At 39.1% G+C, this 18,822-nt stretch overlaps 1 protein-coding gene across 1 annotated transcript in view; it reads right to left on the bottom strand.

Annotated features, from left to right (window-relative positions):
* myom3 (myomesin 3) overlaps positions 1-18,822 on the bottom strand; it is a 109,849-nt gene that overhangs the window by 33,005 nt on the left and 58,022 nt on the right. Inside the window, exons 12-18 of the mRNA XM_017695793.2 lie at positions 14,772-14,971; positions 13,423-13,476; positions 11,655-11,782; positions 8,990-9,173; positions 7,688-7,862; positions 6,741-6,862; positions 1,852-2,039 (exon numbers count right to left, since the gene is read on the bottom strand). Of these exons, the coding sequence (XP_017551282.2) occupies positions 1,852-2,039; positions 6,741-6,862; positions 7,688-7,862; positions 8,990-9,173; positions 11,655-11,782; positions 13,423-13,476; positions 14,772-14,971 (1,051 nt within the window). The remainder of the gene's footprint in view (positions 1-1,851; positions 2,040-6,740; positions 6,863-7,687; positions 7,863-8,989; positions 9,174-11,654; positions 11,783-13,422; positions 13,477-14,771; positions 14,972-18,822) is intronic.

The raw sequence follows: 18,822 nt of genomic DNA, 5'->3' as shown, positions 1-18,822 counted from the left end.
TACCTCAAACTGCTAGACCCATTTACTGCCACAGGGTGGCAACAGTCCATTCTGAGGTTGCTTGGGGAGAAGCTGCAGGATCAGGAACATTGCAGTAAAAGGCTTGAGTTACAGGCACATACAGACAGCTTTTAATGAGATTGGATTGGATGCATGCTTCCCCGACTGCCTGATGAGGGCCGATCGCTGGCGGAAATCGTTAACATCACCTTCACAAACTGTGACAACAAACTGCCTGGAGTATTAAGTCACAGCCAGATCAATGTGTCCTAATCAACATGATTTACACTGAGCTGCTGTATGAGCAGCCTGGGCAAATTAAAGGCAAAAACCTTTTTTTTTTTCCATGAGACATGTTAATAAAATGGGACACGTCTCCATCGTCTAAGAGCGCCAGCAGAGGGAGCTGTGAGCTTAGGCCTCACCACGGCTGTCACAAGGCAGAAGTCTCAGTCAAACACTGACAGATAAACTTAGAGAGATCTAAGTTTAAAAAAGCTGCTTTTAATCTGACCACCTGGACACTGCTTGGCACCACATGACAGACTCAAAGAGGCAGATGTGTCTCGCATGTAGAGGTCCATTCACACTAGCCACAGGAGAAAAGAATACTTCTCTGTTTCTGGTATTGGTAGATCAAAATGATAGCTTATGTTCTGGAAATGTGAACACAGTATATGAAAATAATGACTTAATATGTAAAAATGGACTTATTTTCTTGAAACATGAGAAAAGTATCTAAAAAGAATGAGTTAATATGTCAAAATAATTACTTATTTTCTTGAAATGATGACATGGTATATCAAAATAATAACTTAATGTGTAAAAAATGACTTATTTTATTGTAATTATGACTTAGAATCTCTAAAATAAAAATACATTCTTTTTGAGGAAAAAAGACATTATTTCAACATAGTAAATCATTACTTTGAGATTCTAAGTACAATTCTGAGAACATAAGTCATTATTATTTAAAAAAGAAGTAATTATTTTGACATAGTCAGTCATTCATTTATGATACTAAGTCAAAATAAGTTTCTATTTTAACAAAGCGATTACAGTTTTAGAATTCAAAAAAATCTTTTTTTAAAATAAGCCATTCATTTGAGATACTAAGTCAAAACTGTGAAAAAAAGAAGTTAATATTTCAACATAGTTATTCTTTTGAGATACTAAGTCGAAATTTTGAGGGAATACGTCAATAGTTTGATATAGTAAGTAACCTTTTCTGAGATATTAAGTAAAAATTGTAAGAAAATAAATAATTGTTTCAGCATAGTAAGTCAATATTTTGAGATACTAAACCAAAATGTCCTCTACTTGAAGGAAATGGCCTTCTATACTCATAAGCAAAATGTAGTCATGACATGTTTATCTTAGTTTTAGCACTGGAGCTGCGAGGCTATTGTAGCTATATATAATGGAAGCTTATACTCCACCAATTAGCATGGGGCTCACTGCAAGCTAAATCTTTCTTCAAGCACTTGCTTCAAACTATGTCAAGTTGTTAAGTAATTTCAAACACACGATTATCGTCGCTGTCGGGACAAAGCGTCAAATATCCGACTGTACAGGACAAAGACAAAAGCTTGAATTGGACTTAATGGAACAAGAGGCAAACCAGGTTTCTCCCTATAAGATGATGAAGAACGATTGTAGAATATAATCCTCATGTGTTGTGAGGTTGGAGTAAAAATATGGTCTGTCCAGGAGGTGAGGACAACTGCACTGGGAAACAGTCTTACACACTATGGTAACCTACTGACAGCAGAAGTGACTGTACTACTCCCTCCACGGAGAAGTGATGATGTTTGTGGTATTACAGGCTGCTGGTCAGAGATGTTGACTGACCGTGTACACTCTCTCTCTGACAGGCTTTACGTTGACCTCTTTCCAGACACTCTGAGATTTCTCCCGCTGGTCCAGGTAGTAGCACTGCACCGGGACACCACCGTGACTGGTAGGGGCCCTCCAACCAATCACCATCTCACTGCCCGAGCAGCAGAGCAGAGAGACACCAGAGGGAGCAGACGGAACCACTGTGGGACAGGAAGGGGGGTTGGGGGGGGTTGTGCAGTGTTATTAGAATGTTTTTCCCAATCTGATAAATACAGTGAAGAAACAGCAATTGTGCATTAAACTCTGCAGAGGTTAGTGTTAGCAGTAGAAGTTGTGGTCACTTATTTACAGAAAACCATCACCAATTTTGATTGTATTTTTTTTAAACTTTAAATATTTCTCAACTTTTTCCTTTTTTATTTTCTTTTTAAACCTATTGCATAAATTCTTGACTTACTCCCACAACTTATAAAATTGTTTTATGATGAAGAAAAAATTTTAATTAATTGTATTTGAAGTTTACAAATAATAATAATAATAATATAATAATAATAATAATAATAATAATAATAAAACCACAGTATACCACATGTCCTATAAAATACATATGACAATATAATACATACATAGACAATGTAACACTCTAGTTTATATATGTATATATATATATATATATATATATATATATATATATATATATATACGTGTGTGTGTGTGTGTGTACATACATATGTGTATAGTTGGCAGGAATGTAATCTAAAATCAAAATCAAAAGAAAATCACTTTCATCTGCAACTGCAATAAAAAATAAATGTTGTGTACAAATTTTAAAAAATAATTATCATCACCCCCATGACCCTGTGGGAGAAGTGGCTTAGAAAGTAAGTGTGTGTGTGTGTGTGTGTAATCATCACCATGGAAAGAAGCTGGTAATGAACAAGCACTGGGGTTGTAATGAGAAAAAAATATTCAGGCCCATAAAAATGACAATAAACTGTAGGTACTTTACATCACAATATATAAACATGTACACCACTGTGCTAAAGTCAGAGACCACTTTTCATTGATTTATTCTCCAAAATGGCCATTAAGTACAAGTTATTCACTTTCAGCTTCAGCAAACATTTTACTTTTATTCCAGCATCCATTCTTTTCAGGAGACTCACTTCCAGTTCCTCAGTCTTAGAAGCTGGTTGATCATTTTCCGAAGTAATCAAACACATTCAGTGATGATGAGGTCTGGACTCTGGGGTGGTCAGTTTTGGTGTCTGCCAGGTCTTCCAGGTGGTTGTTAGGAGGCCCACTTTCTCTGTAGATTCTAATGTTGGAGGGTGCTGTTTTTTTTTCCTTTGACTTTTCTTACACAAGTGGATCTTATATCTAGTCTTCTCATAAATGTCTTCTGAAAAATGAATAACTTGTATGTGATGGCTGTTTTGACTGGAAATTGAATAAAATAAGTGCAGGCTGAATTTCTCTAGGCAACTGAAAATGTAAAGTAATTCATCAACTACCCAAAACGGCCTTGTTGAGGGACTGAAAGTGAGTCGAGCCTGCGGGCTGATGCTTCCCTGTTGGCCCACTGTCCTCACACAGTTTAGCATTTCCCGGCTGTATCGCTCAACATTTCAGCTAATTATCAAACCCTTCATGATATGGCTCTGTTTTGAGTTGGAAAACATAAAGCAGTGGGACTGGAAACCACTGCTGACAGCTATGACTCCATTTACTGAGCAGTTTATCCAACTAAGTGATGCCAATCAGGTGCCAGTCATTTCTGGGCTGGATGATTAGCGGATTGAGTCTCAGGAGGGGTGGACGTGATTTAGCTTGTGAGAGGCGAGGAGTGTTGTGGGTGCAGCTTGGATTAAAGGAATACTGTATGGGCCGAGAATTGATATTATGGATTACAATCTTCATTCAAACATTCTCTTTCTACAGTCACTTCTATTTAGAATAGAAGTGACTGTAGAAAGAGAATGTTTGAATGAAGATTGTAATCCATAATATCAATTCTCGGCCCATGCAGTATTCCTTTAATCCATCCTTTAAATTCTATTTCTAAACAAATACTACCTGCTCTGTGAGGGTCCATTGGGTTCCTGACCACTGAAGAACAGGGTAAAAGGGGGCTAACAAAGTATCAGAGAAACAGATGGACTACAGTCTGTAACTGTAGAACTACAAAGTGCTCCTATATAGTAAGTGGAGCTGATAAAATGGACAACAAGTGTAGAAACAAGGAGGTGCTCATAATGTTATGCCTGATTGGTGTATGTCTAGCGATTTGCCATTCATCCATATGGTGCACAACTCCCTATTTAACATTTAGTACACTACTTAGCTGTGGGAGCCATAGTTTCGTGACTTCTATAGTGCACTAGGGACTAGCTGAGCCATTTGAGCTACAGCCCAACAGAAACTTTTAATGATTTCCATGTCTTTTTAATCAGGGTGGGCAGCTGCAGTAAACACTGAATGCTCTACTAAAGAAGAAGCTAATGTGGCTATCAATCCGTTTGTGGCTCTCAGTTCATGTCTTTTCAAAGAATACTTCATCCAAACATGCTAGCTTGGCTAGCACCTATGAAAGCTAGCAGTGCGCAGTTGCTGTGATGCTTAGCGCAGCCCTATTAGTTTCCTTTCATGATTAGCAATGCTTTCAGCGATGCCATCCTTTATTCAAATTAAATGTAAGAAATTATTAGACTGGTGACCACATTATGATTGATTTTTATGTAAGTACCAGCTATAATTAATGCGGTGACAGAGCAGCGAAGCACAATGATTACATTAATAGATCAGGATAAAGCTGCTAATGTAGCATAGCAATGAGCCGAGAAGAGAAAAACACAAAGCTTCCCGGGTTGTTTCTTGTACTATCAGTCTGCTGTTCACTGTACTGTCTCTGGGGGCCGGAAATTAAATTGGCTGAAGCAGCGCAGAGACCTGGATAACATTGTACAAAACAGCGCTAGCTGGTGAGCGGAGTGTCTATCTGCGCATTTATCTGTCGATTCATAGAGAGATTTGCTGGCTGAAAGGACAGAATGTCAGCCCTATCGTTGTCTGATAGAGCATGGGTGTATTTGTAAATTGCATCAGCGTGAGTGACAGTAGAAATGAGTAGCCATTAGCGCGTAGCGGACTGGCGGGAGCACATTATCCGGCAGCCTATTACAGGTCACAGCTGTGCCAGACATGGCGGATTCTATTCCAAGACTTCACCAGCAGCAGGCCTCTTTTTTTCTGGTCCTGTTATGCCAGGATTGCAGGAGCGGAATAACAGGCCGCATACAGGTATTTCTGTTATGCGTCTGAAAGCAGGAACTATCCTGCTGAAAAAAAATCATAGAAATCATTATGAGTGTCTGCTGCTACCTGGTGGCGTCCAATAGTCACTTATGGTAATGTGTATTTTACTGATGGGCTGATATCACAGTGTAAAGGACACTCCCGATGCAGTTTCTGGTTTCCTAATGGGATCTAAAGGTGTCCTACAAGAAACTAGTGGTCCAATTTTACCACCTTTTAATCCAGATTTACCCACTTATACACACAAGATTACACTCATTTGTTACAACAGGGCCTCAGGGCCGCATGCAGCTTTTTACTGCCTTGTTGTGGCTCCACAGCAGAACTAGTTTTGTAGGTAAAAATAAAATTATCTTCCTTTACAGTAAAATAAAGCTCTGCTGATCATTCAACACAGTTTAACAATAAATGGTCTTAAACGCTGGAGTTAATGCAGAGCTGCTAATTCACGCTTTAACCCTGAAGGTTGACGCTCAGGCTGTAGCAACACTGACAACTGTCTTGCCTAGCTAGCAGCTAACGAAAGGCAAAGAGAAAGATTTAGGATGAATATTGATAATATGGAGACAAATGGACTTATTTGTGTTTACAATCACTCCAGCTGGTTTCCTGATACATTTAATCTGCAACAAGAAACTGTCAATTAAAGAAAGACGTGGCTGAAGTCGCTTCTCATTTGCCAGCTTCTCATTCGAATTGTCCCATTCCAGTAGACCCAAGGCGGAACAGGAAAATTCAGACAAGAATCTAGTGAATGAGAAGCTTACCTCGTGAAAAACTGTATGTTGAGAAACATTTTACAAGAAACTGTTCTACTTTTGAGGAAAGGTTTCCTGCTGGAGATGTGAGAAAAGCAGTTATAGCTGAGCTAAAGCTGAAAGCAGCATAAAGTAAGTCAGAGGTTTTGTTTACATTATATTTATGTGCTATTCTAGCACATTAGCACATACTGAGACATGTTTACAGCCAAGACAGCAAAATGGACATTTAAACGTTGTGGCTCCCAAGGTGGTTTGATTTTTACTGAAAGGACAAAAAGGCTTTTCTTAACATTTGAGTTGCGACCCTTGCAGTAGGAAAACCTCCCATCCTAATGGTTGTAATGATATTTTCAGCAGGGTTATGTTTGACAGATATAAAAATGTACAAAGGCTTTCATCACACATTAACAGTTTAACCCCAGCACTCTTAAAGGGCCAATAGCCTACATTTTTCGATTAATTTATTTTTCTACTTATAACATTTATCTGGCTTCCAACCTCGCTTTTCCCTTTGAACTCAACAGGCTGTTGATTTCACTGTTTCTGTGATGTCACAAGATCTAAAACACTGTAGACTAAATAGGTAAATTATGTAACTTTGACATCACAAAAAAAAAAAGGATTTCAAAAGTTGCAGTGTAAAGTGTTACAGTTCAGTTTCCATCTATGGACTGGGGAGTGAACAGTTTGCCTTGAAACTTTTTTATATGTTTATAAAATGTTTATTAAAAGTATTTTTTACAAAAGAGGAAAATTTAGTTTTCAATATATGTGGCCTTTTAAAAATAGTCCTTTGAGGCCTCAGGTTCAGTACTACTTTCTTACCTTTAGCAGCTTTGACACGAATTGGCTGAGATTGCTCAGAATAGCGACTGTTTCCTGCTCGGCCCACAGACTTTACACGAAAGACATACTCCTTATTTGTCCTTAGGCCGTGCACTGTAAACCTGAGAAAGAAAACAAGCCTTAATGTTTATATTATTCACACAGTTATTCTGACAGACTGTAATACACTACAGGAAGTGTAGGGGGCGATATGACTTCTACTGTTTCATTTAAAAAGCCTCTATAATGTTCATATGATCCACACAGTCATTCTGACAGACTGTAATACACTACAGGAAGTGTAGGGGGCGATATGACTTCTACTGTTTCATTTAAAAAGCCTCTATAATGTTCATATGATCCACACAGTCATTCTGACAGACTGTAATACACTACAGGAGGTGTAGGGGGCCATGCTCTGTAATATTCATAGTAATAAAAATCATGAAAATAATGATGGACAAACTGTTTATAAACTATAGCCATAAACTACTTTAAAAAGCATAACATTTTAAAACTAAAACATTGGATTTTTTGGGCTTTAGGTTGCAAACAAGACTGTTGTTAAACAAGACTGCTGATACTTCTGTCAGTTAGCTTGCCAGTTAGCATGCTAAAGGCCACACGGCTAACAACAACAAAGGAAAAGAAAGCCACTACATCACGGTTCTAGGCCAAGTTTGTAGGCAGTCAAAGATAATTTTTCACAAATTCTATGTATGTTATGTTCAAACATCTCAAAAATTGCTTTGCTTAGTCTTTATGGCTAGCTGATTAGATCACTGAGGCTACCTAGCCTGAGGGCGAGAGCTTCCCGTTTGAGTGGTGGGTCGAAGTGGACGAGGGCATGTTAAAATTCACTACAGAAAGGAACCGAAGCTGTGGCTTCACACTAATCCAATCAGCTCATTCGGTTATGCTAAAGCTTTCATCAGGGAGAATCAGACCTGGTTCCAGAGACTGGCTTGTTGTTGATTGTTCTCCAGTCTGACGTCCCCATCTCGCTGCAGTACAGATAGTATCCCAGAATGCCCTCTGTGTCCTTAGGCTCTTTCCACAGCAGCAGAACTGACCTCTCCGTATCGGGGATTGCTTGAACACTGTGGGGGGCAGCGGGTACCCCTACAAATGAAGTATACATTTAAGTAAGGCACGAAAACACATGAACGTACACAATTTCCTACCCTGACCCAAATGTAGTCAATCAGCCAAGACATGATTGGTCTTCAGCTTCGCACTGGAGCAACAAGGATAATGTGGCTAACAAGGAATGCAAACTTATACCGCACTATTTAGCACTGTGCTAACTGCAAGCCTAAACTGCAAAAATGGTATCTTGTCAAGTAAAATTATCTTAAAAAATATAATTCAAGAAACCTAATATTTCTCCTGTTTTTGAGATTGTTACAAACTTAATTTAAGATTTTTAGATATAATATATGCTTATTTCTAAACATTTTTACTAGTTTTAACAAATGTCATCAAGTAAAATGATCTCACTATACTGGCAGATAATTTAGCTTGTTTTAAGAAATGTACTTGAAACCAGCAACCAGTAAAGTGAGATAATTCTATTTAATAAAATGACCTAAAACATGTAAAACCATTCTAGAAATAACCTAGATAATCGTATAATAAGTGCACAAACATCTCAAAATGGGAAATGTTAGATATATCGACTAGAATGAAGATCATTTCACTTGACAAGATCTCACTTTTTGCCGAGTAAATTGTCACATGCTCATCCTGAATTGTCTTCAATTCAAAGTTCAGTAATCTCAGACTTGCTTATCTGGTTATAATAACCTGAACCTGACATAATGATATAAACACATCATGGCAGATGTCATATGCTGTCATAACAGTTATGAGAGATTTTCTTCAGAAATATCCCTGCCAGAAAAGCCAGCATAGACCAGCATGGCCAACCACCAGTTTTGTTACGTCAGCTAACAGACGCCTGAGCTGGTAAACATCACACTGAGTGATGGGGGAGACGGGGGGCCATCCTACCCACCCAGAGCGAGGCCAACTGTGTTCTCTTGGACTCCTGGCCACACATGGCCAAGTTTTTGAATTTTATTTTTGCATAAGCATGAACTAAAATACATATCTAAAAACAGCATCAGCCATCATAATACCTGAAAACTGCTGTCCGTTGTCCATTTATGTAGCTAAGAGTATGTCACTATCCAGGCCTTTACACTGCACCTATACTCTTGGGGTCTCTAATGTGTGGGTTCACCTACCTAGCAGTTCTCCCAGTGCGATGGGCTGGCTTGGCTCTGAGGGGTCACTGATGCCATACTTGTTGATGGACCGAATGCGGAAGCAGTAGGCCTTTCCCTTCTGCAGGTCAAACGCAGCAAACCTCGTAGATCTGACCATCATGTCCATACTGGCCAGATGCCAACTCTCCTTACCGGCAATAGACTAAAAACATTCAAATCAAACAGCATTTAGTGTTTAACACCTTAAAGTCCCAATCTATCTATCTATCTATCTATCTATCTATCTATCTATCTATCTATCTATCTATCTATCTATCTATCTATCTATCTATCTGCATATCTGCATATAGAAAAAATTTGTGTTCCATTGACTTACATTAAAACTAATGCATCTTTTATCCTTCTCGTGTAAAGTTACCTTTCTGGAGAGGCATTGTTCAGACACCAGATGTTGGCAGAAGATCAACTTATCTGATTTGAAACAATCTACATACTTGAATAAATTTTCAAACGTAAGTAAAAACAATGGAGAACCTTCATAAAAATGTGATTCCAGACTTTTGACCTGTATTGTACTATTAAATTTCTTTTATTATTTTTCTTATAGATTTCAGTCTGGCGGATGCTCTTGACTCTCCGCCCACATTTGTCTTCTCGTTTTTAATATAAATTACATTTAAATAAAAAAGGACGTTTCTATGATGTTAATCTTTTTCATATTGTCCTGAATGGAGGTAGATGAGCTCCACAATTTCAGCACCTCTTGATGGATCAGACAGTTTTATTACAGAGCTACTTATAAAGTCCAATAAAAAGCGCGTGTCCTGTGGCACTTCACAGCTTTGCCTCACTCATTATGATCTCGGCAGGCTGCTGGCGTCTTCCTCCCGGATGATATTGGGGAGAGATTCAGCCGTTCCTGTGCTGCAGATATGAAACCGGCACCTCTGGCAGTGTAAGACTGAGCGAGGCCCTATTAGACGACTTAAACTTTTAAAACAGCTTCGAAACTTTGAAAATAAAAATAGGGAAGATATTATTTTGGCTTTTTCTTTGCTGTGCGGGCGGCCAAGTTGAAACGCCACCCACCGCGCGCTGGAAACTCTTGCTGAGCGTAAAACAAACTAGTGAGGCTCAGAGAAACTGCTTGTCTCTTTGAAGCCAATGAGGGAGTAAACTGCGCAGCCGGAGTTCAAATGAACAGCTTTAGGGTGTGTTAGGTTTGTCGGTTTCTAATGATTCCTCCTCTTCTCTCCTTCCACAAAACCACCCACCACCCGTATCCCCTGCTGAAGCTTTAACTAACTTAGGGGTCAAAGGTCAGTGTTAGGCTCAATCCAATGTCTTATTTTAACCCTTACTCCTTGTTTTTGTGTGCCACCCTCATCCCTTGGAACTGAGTTACAGGGTAGTGGTTGGAATCTTCCCATCTGAAATGGGACCCCCAAATAAAAAGAGCATTGCTTCATTAACAGCTACTAGCGCTGCTCTGTAGGTGACCCTGCACGTCTGCAGTGACAGCAGAGGAGGAGAAAGTTCAGCTCCTCACATTTAGGGCATCATATGCTTTTAAAGAGGGGGGCCATTATTTATTATAGCCAACCCCTAATTCTTTCGTGATATGAAGCTGAAGTTAGATATTTGCTAGATTTTTGGTCAAATTTTTAATAGTCGAACCATTACACCATTTAAGGTGGAACAGGAACATTAGCAAGCTAGCTACTGAGACATCAGCATACTATTAGCACTTTTTAATGCTTGTTATGAAGAAAAGGACTACAATACATGAAAACAACATAAAACTAAGAAAATACAGTGGTTATTGTCACTTTGTAAGAGGGAAAATTCTCACATTTGTGGGTTTCTTTGGTCTCTTGTGCAGCCGTCTTGCCAGTTTTTCTTTTTTTCTCATAACACTGTTTGGAGGGCCATGCAGCCCTAACGCTTCACCCTACCTCCTCTATCCCAACAAAATAAATAATACATGTCTGTAAGTGTACGTTATTTTTGTTTAATAGATGTATAATGCTTGTATTTTGGAAACAAAAGAGTGAAATTCCTGAAACAGCCAATAGAAAATAATCCAATCAGATTGTTTTCTCTGTGGTATCTAGGCAGATACAGCCAAGCGAGCGCTGTCATTGGTCAGGACTTCAGGAGCTGAACTGAAGGCCTTACAAGTCAGTTTAACTACCAACATAATTAGGAACTTGCAGTCAATCACGTTTTGATTCACAGTGGGTGAGAAAACACATCACTCTGCTCCTTCTAGATACGTCACTGACTGTAAATGTGAGTCGTAGCCTATGCAAGTTTCGGTTGGTTGTTAGGAATGGAAAACAGCAGCGTCTTCACTGGTAGAGTTACTGTAAAACTGATACATACAAACTCAAATATATGTCACAAATAAGTCTGTCACAAATATCAAATGTCGAGGTTTAATTGGGAAAAACAAAAAATGTGACCTGAACAATGGTTACGACTAGAAATTCGCATTGGAGGATCATCCTACCCACCCAAGCTCTCTTGGACCTCCAGCCATGGATGGCTGTTGCATCACTGCATATCTTGCACTCTCCTGAGCCACTCAGAAACACCGAAGATTCTACTTTTCACTCAACTATTTATGCTAATAAAACAATTTGTGATGAAAAACTAAAAGAATGTAAAATAGAAGCATCACCCGTTCTACGAAGTAAGTGAGCGTCTCTTTGCCGCGCGGATCTGGTTCAGTCCAGCTGATCACAGCATAGGAATCAGTGAGCTCACACACATGCACATCGGTCGGGGGGAACGGTACACGGATCTGACCTGCAGGACGAAGACAGGGAAAGAAGAATCGAGTGAGACGGTGAGAGGGTCAGACAGGCTTTAACTCAGTATTGACTCAATATTGACTCTGTATAACATGATTCGGTTATTTAACTCTGATTCTTTAGGAAATTATTCAATCATTCTTCTACCAGTCTGATCGCACTGTACAGCACCTCGTCATTATTCTACACTGAGCCACTGACAGGACAGGCTCACTGGGCACCAGCTGGACATTACATTACATCTCTCTACCCATATTACTGTGCACTGTCACTTTGTTTATGCATCTATATTGTCATAGTGTACAACTGTTAACACAGGTTATCATCATAGTGCAAAGTCACTTGTCATTCACTGCAATTACTTTGAAAATATTTTTGTACTGCACATTACTTTTATTGTCCATTGTTTTAGTATATTTTATTTTATTATTTATCTCAAAATGATTCGATGATTCTTTAGGAACTGATTCAGTGTTTTGTTTATGATTATTTAGGAAATGATTCATCCATCCATCCATCCATCCATTTTCTAAGCCGCTTCTCCATCAGGGTCGCGGGGGGTGCTGGAGCCTATCCCAGCAGTCTTCGGGCGAAAGGCAGGATACACCCTGGACAGGTCGCCAGTCCATCGCAGGGCAGACAGACAGACACAGACAATCACTCACACACTCACACCCAGGGGCAATTTAGCATGTCCAATAGGCTTGACTGCATGTCTTTGGACTGTGGGAGGAAACCGGAGAACCCGGAGGAGAACCCACGCAGACACGGGGAGAACATGCAAACTCCACACAGAGAGGACCTGGTCACCCGGCAGGGGAATCGAACCTAGGCCCTCCTTGCTGTGAGGTGACAGCGCTACCCACCGTGCCGCCCCAGGAAATGATTCAATGGTTTGTTTATGAATCTTCATGAAACGCTTTAATGATTCATTTGCAGTTCTTTCGGGAAACAAAGCAATGATTTGATTATGATTCTTTAGGAAATGATTCAATGATTTGTTGGTGATTCTTTAGGAAATGCTTCAGTGATTGGTTGATGATTCTTTAGGAAATTATTTGGTGATTAATTTGTGGTTCTTTAGGAAACAAAGCATTCACTTCATTACTGTTCTTTAGGAAATGATTTAGTTGTAAGTTTATGGTTCCGTAAAAATGATTCAGTGATTCAATTATGGTTCTTGGGAAACGATTCACAATGATTTGATTCAGTTCAGTCAAAGTTTCTTTTGTAAACAATTTTGGTATATATGAGCATGTTTAAAAGAAATGTTTAATGATGTTGAAAAATAATTTCTAGTTGTTTCTTTCCTTAAAATGACATTTTGCACAACTTGGCTTTTTAGGAAGAAAATTCGGTTCAAACAGATTTCATAAGCATTTCATGTAGAAACTTTCTGTGAGGGAGCTTTTAGATGTGGATGTCTGGTTCTTACTACCACCACTGTGAACAATTCTGACTTGGTAAGTTTCTCTAGAACAGAGCGTTTCACACCAAACCACTCTGAACGGCTCTGTTTTGAAAAATTTTGAAAAACTGGTGGAATTTCCCTTTACAGCGGGAGAAATCATGAAGTAAAATCAGAAGTTTGCGCTGTAGGGTTTGTTCTAATGAGATTTATGGTTTGTGTCTTACTCTCCAGCTGGTCCTTAGCGATCACAATCTCTCTCCCCGCGTCCACCTTGACCACTGAAAGACAGAGAGGACAAAAGATCTCAGAGGGAGATGAAGGCAGCCATCAGCAGCAGTGAACAGTGTGAGAGAAGGTATTTAATAAGAGAGCCCAGCGGGACAAAGATTTGTGCCGGGACAAATCTTAATTCCTCTCGTTCCAGCACAGATACCATCAGAGTCTGAAACATGATGTCCAGCCGCCGGACCTGATCATGAGAGCTGTATCAGCGATAAGGAGGCGTCTGACAGAGGTGCTCAAATAAAGGAGATTATAAGGATGGCTTGTGGAGCCTGAGGCCTGGCACTGGTGGACGGTGTGGGATCTAATAATATGAGATCATAAACTAATCACCATGATGGTGCATGTCTTCCTCCAACATCTGTTGCATTAACCATATTATTGTTTATGTACTTACTGTATCGGAAAGGAATTTTATTTTTTTAAGCCCAAAACAAATCACAGATAAACTGGACGCACTCCCAAAAATGTGGAATCACTTTTCATTAGAATTACTGTATTTTAAATATTTTTTATCAGTAACAACTTAAAAGATATTTTTGACATTTTTCAATTATTGAATATTTTAAAAAATGAAAAAAAAAAAAATAGTATATTTTGATAAAATATTTATGTTTGAAATTATTATTAAAAATATTTTAATAATAGGCTCAAGATTTGACCAAGATTTTATTCAACTTCATTCTAATTTTCTTAAACATTTATTCTGTGTATTCATTTTAATGCAATTTTATTCTGAATATTATTTTCAATAGAATTTCATTTTGGAAATTACTTTCATTTGAACTTTATTCTGGATATAACTTTTTATATTATTTAATTTTGGGTGTTAAATGTATTTTACTTTTATTTAAGCATATTAAGTTTCATTCTTGATTTTACTTTTAATAGTTAATACTGGTATTAAATTGATTTTACTTTAATTTACAGTTATTTTCATTTTGTATATTCATTTTATAATTTAATTCTGAGTATTACATTTATTTTACTTAATATATATAATTTATTAGAACTTAATTCTAAATACTAATTTAAAAGAACTTTTCCTATATATTAATTTACATTTAATTTCGATCTGAATTCTGCATATTCATTCTATTAGAACTTCATTCTGGATGTGAATTTTATTAGAACTTTGTTCTGGAGATTAATTATATCAATTGTATTTTGTAAATTGGTGTAGTTCGAACTTTGTTATAGTAAAATAAATTTACTATAATTTCATTCTGGGTATTTTAATTCATTGCTTTTTAATTGTGTCCACTACTAATACTGTAAGTGACTCCATTACCCATAGTCCTGCTGGGCTCCATGGGGTCGGAGGTGAAGATGGGGTGTGTGGGTTTGGATGGGCGTCCCATGCCGGCCTGGTTAACAGCGCACACTCTGAACTGGTACATGACGTTTTCCTTCAGACCCATCACAGGATAATAACACAACTTCTGAGGAACGTCATTACAGCGGATCCACTGCAGAGAGCCGAGCTCACTCCTACAGAGAGAGAGAGAGAGAGAGAGAGAGAGAGCGAGAGAGAGAGCGAGAGAGAGAGAGACAGTGAGAAAGAGAGAGAGAGAGAGAGAGAGATTGATTGATTTGATTTTTAACAGAGACTTTTATTCAGTCACTTCAACCCATAATTATAAACACTTCACACATAACGTGATGGCTCCCAAACAATATCAGCCCCAGGGACTGGGAGGTACTAACTCACTTTCCACCACAGTGCAGAAAACATCATTATAACACCATTCAGACTCGATTACTTCCAAGTTATTCATCGCTTCATAGAATTTAAACTCAAAAACAATCCTGGATTTCACTAGTGCAAGAAACAAAGGCAAAACATCATAACCCAATCTGTTCTCTACTTTCTTTCTTCTTGAATTATAAACAGCGAGCTTAGCCTGACCAACGGCAAAATTAAGCAGTTGCCATTTCGTCCTCTCTTTTCTGTGATAACCAGCCCCCAATATAAAAACATGCAACGTTAAAAATTCCCCACACTTCATGAACAAAAACCTCAGTGTGGTCTCTCTAAATGTGTCTCTCTAAAACCACAAAACACACATTTATCATCGACATGCAGATTATTAACAGACATGAAAGAATTCACAGCTACGGCCGCATGTATAATTCTCCACTGGAGATTACCAGATCTCTTTGCTAGAGGGGCTTTGTACAACACCATACAGACCGGTCGATTGTCTATCCCCAGCCCAAGCTTTCCTCTCCACACTGTGTCTGCCCTCCCGTTCAACACTGATTTATTCAAAACCTTAACACAGCGCTTGTAGAGAATTTGACCTGAGGCTGTGCCCAGATTTATGTCTCACAGTCCATTAAGATCCAATAATGGACCAGACATGTCTTTAAAATCAGGAGTGAGGCCAGTGTTTAGGAATGGATCCCCTCCACTGGTCACTGCGGTCCCACTCCAGTAACTCTCGTTAATAAAGACCAATCTTCCTCCACACCAAGTTCACTGAACCAGCCAAATATTTTTGAATAAAATATACATGAAAAGTAGTCAGTCTTCTTGTCAGGTGGACCAGGCCCTGTCCACCTTCCTTTTTTTTCCACACCTTGTGGTACCCAGTGGAGGTGGTCCCAACAGAAGTCCACCAGGGTGTCTTGCAACTGAGCAAGGAGCCCAGCAGGAGGATCCATGCCTGACAGCCGATGCCAAAGGACTGAGGCTGTCAAATTGTTTGCTATTAATACTCTTCCTCAGAGGGACAATTGTGAGTGGATTCATTTCCACCGTGCCAGTCTACCGTCCATCGCCAAGACAGACACCCAAATACTTGATGCCACCCCTTTTCCAAACCATATCAGCTGGCAAACTAGGTAAACCACTCACCAGTTTCCCCTCTGCAAAGGCCAATTCTTCTGCCAATTCACCCAAGCAGCTGAAATATTCTATATAAGTAAATGTAATTAGTTTCTGTACTTAATTAGTTTTTTTCATGTATCTGTACTGAAGTTTTTCCATTTTGGGTGACTTTTTACTTTCACTCCGCTACATTTCAGAGTCTAATATCTGACTTTTTCCTCCACTACATTTTGAGAAATCTGTCGTTCCTTTTGGTTTCTGTGTGTATAAAAATGTAACATGTCAAAACAAAAAAAGTGCAAAGCAAGAGCACCAATCAGGGCACAGCGGTCACTTTGTTTTGAGCTTGTTTTGACCTGTTGGTCATACCGACCCAGTGCAGCACACAGTTCAACATCAGCGCAGCAGCGTAAAAATTTGGGAGCACATACGTCACCTAAATGATGAACTAACCTAACCTGTAAATAGACCACAATATAGAAATATGTCCACATATGCAGTCGTGACTGACGTGTTTCTTTTTTTCTGAATTCATACAAACACTTTCATTTTATAGTAAATTAGTTTGGGCTGGTTTATGTTATGTTTATGTTTATGAGCTACAGATCAACATAGTGAAGGAGCTCATTTGTGATCCTGAGTTTAAAGCCAGTTTTTATTCAACTTGTAACTAATTTACAAAGTGATCTTAAACTGAAACTTTGCTTGTGTGTAAAAAGTGATGTCAGAGCCACTCGGTTCTCCCTGATGGAAACTGTTTACCTTCAGTGTTTTGTGCTTATGATCATTTTAATAGACGTCAGCGTCACTAATTAATGACGTTCTATTAAAAGACTGGTTTGCCAAGAGAGACGCTGGAGGACTTTCACCTGAAATGAGTTCATGAAGCCAGTCTTATCATTTTTATAATAACAGGACATTAGAGCCAGAATTACTCTTTTAGTACTTTTACTTTTGATACTTAAGTACATTTGAAGGCAAATACTTTTGTACTTTTACTCAAGTGGAGGTCTAAAGGGAGGAACTTCTACTTTTACTGGAGTAATATTTTACTGTGGGTATCTCTACTTTAACCCAAGTACATGATTTGTGTACTTCGTCCATCTCTGCTCAAAATCCCGAACTGCAGACACTAATCGATATCACCTTGTCCATTTACCATAATTGACGTTGAACATCATATTGACGTAACACAAAGCCTTCAATTTTGGAGTAAGGTCTATTCAGCAGTGGTTCAATGGCAAGAGAAAACAACATTCCAGACAAAGCGCTACTCTACCGTATGCCACGCTCAGCTCTAAAGGGAGCTCTCAAATCACCATTAATCTCCAGCACACTCTCAATGTCCTGGTACATTACCTTAGTAATAAAAGAGGGAGTAAAACCAAAAGCCTCGAGAGTATACCACAGCTACTGATGCTCTACTCGATCAAAAGCTTTTTCCTGATTTATTGAAACGAGACCAGAGTTAACACCCAGAATATTGGAAACTTCCAAAACATCCCTGATTAAGCAAATATTATCTGTAATGGACCTGCCAGGTACACAGTAAGTCTGGTCTAAGTGGATGACATGCCCCATCACGTCTCGTAGCCTGATAGCCAGAGCTTTGGAGAACACCTTGAGATCGGTGCACAAGAGACTCACCAGTCTCCAGTCTCCTGCCAAGGTCTCATTCAGAAGAGCCAACAAGTTCTGCCCAAAAGGCCTTATAAAGCTCCACCCGAAGGCCATCAGTGCCTGGGGCAGTGCTACCCTCAATGCTCTGTAGTGCAGCATGGAGCTCCTGCTCATCTAGGGGCCTTTCCAGCTCTGCATTCAGCTGCTCATAGACCTTTGGAAGACCTGCACAAAAGCTTGAAGCCAGTTCTCCATTCTCCTTATGCTCAAGTCTATACAGAATTGTACAGCCTGTTTTCTGATGTCAGTGGGCTCTGTCAGCTCCTGCCCGTCTTCAGAGCACAGAGTGAATAAAATGACTCTGGCCATTCTTTCTTTCCAAATTAAAGATAAATTTTGATGGGGCATCCATCTGCGTCAAACTTTGAAAATGCGATCGGACCAGAGCCCCCTGTGCCCTAAAAGCCAGCAGGTTTGCAAGAGCAGTTTTTTTGGACTTGAGATCTGCAGCGTGACTCTGGTCTCCTGTAGAATCTATCATTCTCTGCAGTTCAAGTATCTCAACTCCCAACTGCTTCATGGAGTCAGTGATGTGCCGTGTGACACTCAAAGTGCACTGTTGACAAAGCTGCCTGATTTCAACCACTGTCTCAATGTTCTAAAATGCTGCTATCTTTCTTGAAAATTAGCCTAAAAACTGAACTGAGAGAGAGAGAGAGAGAATACAGAGAGAGAATAAGAAAGAGAGAGATAGAGAGAGTGAATACAGAGAGAGAGAGAGAGAGAGAGAGAGAGAGAGAATACAGAGAGAGAATAAGAAAGAGAGAGATAGAGAGAGTGAATACAGAGAGAGAGAGAGAGAGAGAGAGAGAGAACAAGAGAGTAGAGA

This window comes from Pygocentrus nattereri, chromosome 24 (assembly GCF_015220715.1).
Source record: "Pygocentrus nattereri isolate fPygNat1 chromosome 24, fPygNat1.pri, whole genome shotgun sequence".
Taxonomy (NCBI): domain Eukaryota; kingdom Metazoa; phylum Chordata; class Actinopteri; order Characiformes; family Serrasalmidae; genus Pygocentrus; species Pygocentrus nattereri.
Note: the sequence above shows the minus strand (reverse complement) of the source record. Positions and strands in the feature narration are given on the sequence as shown.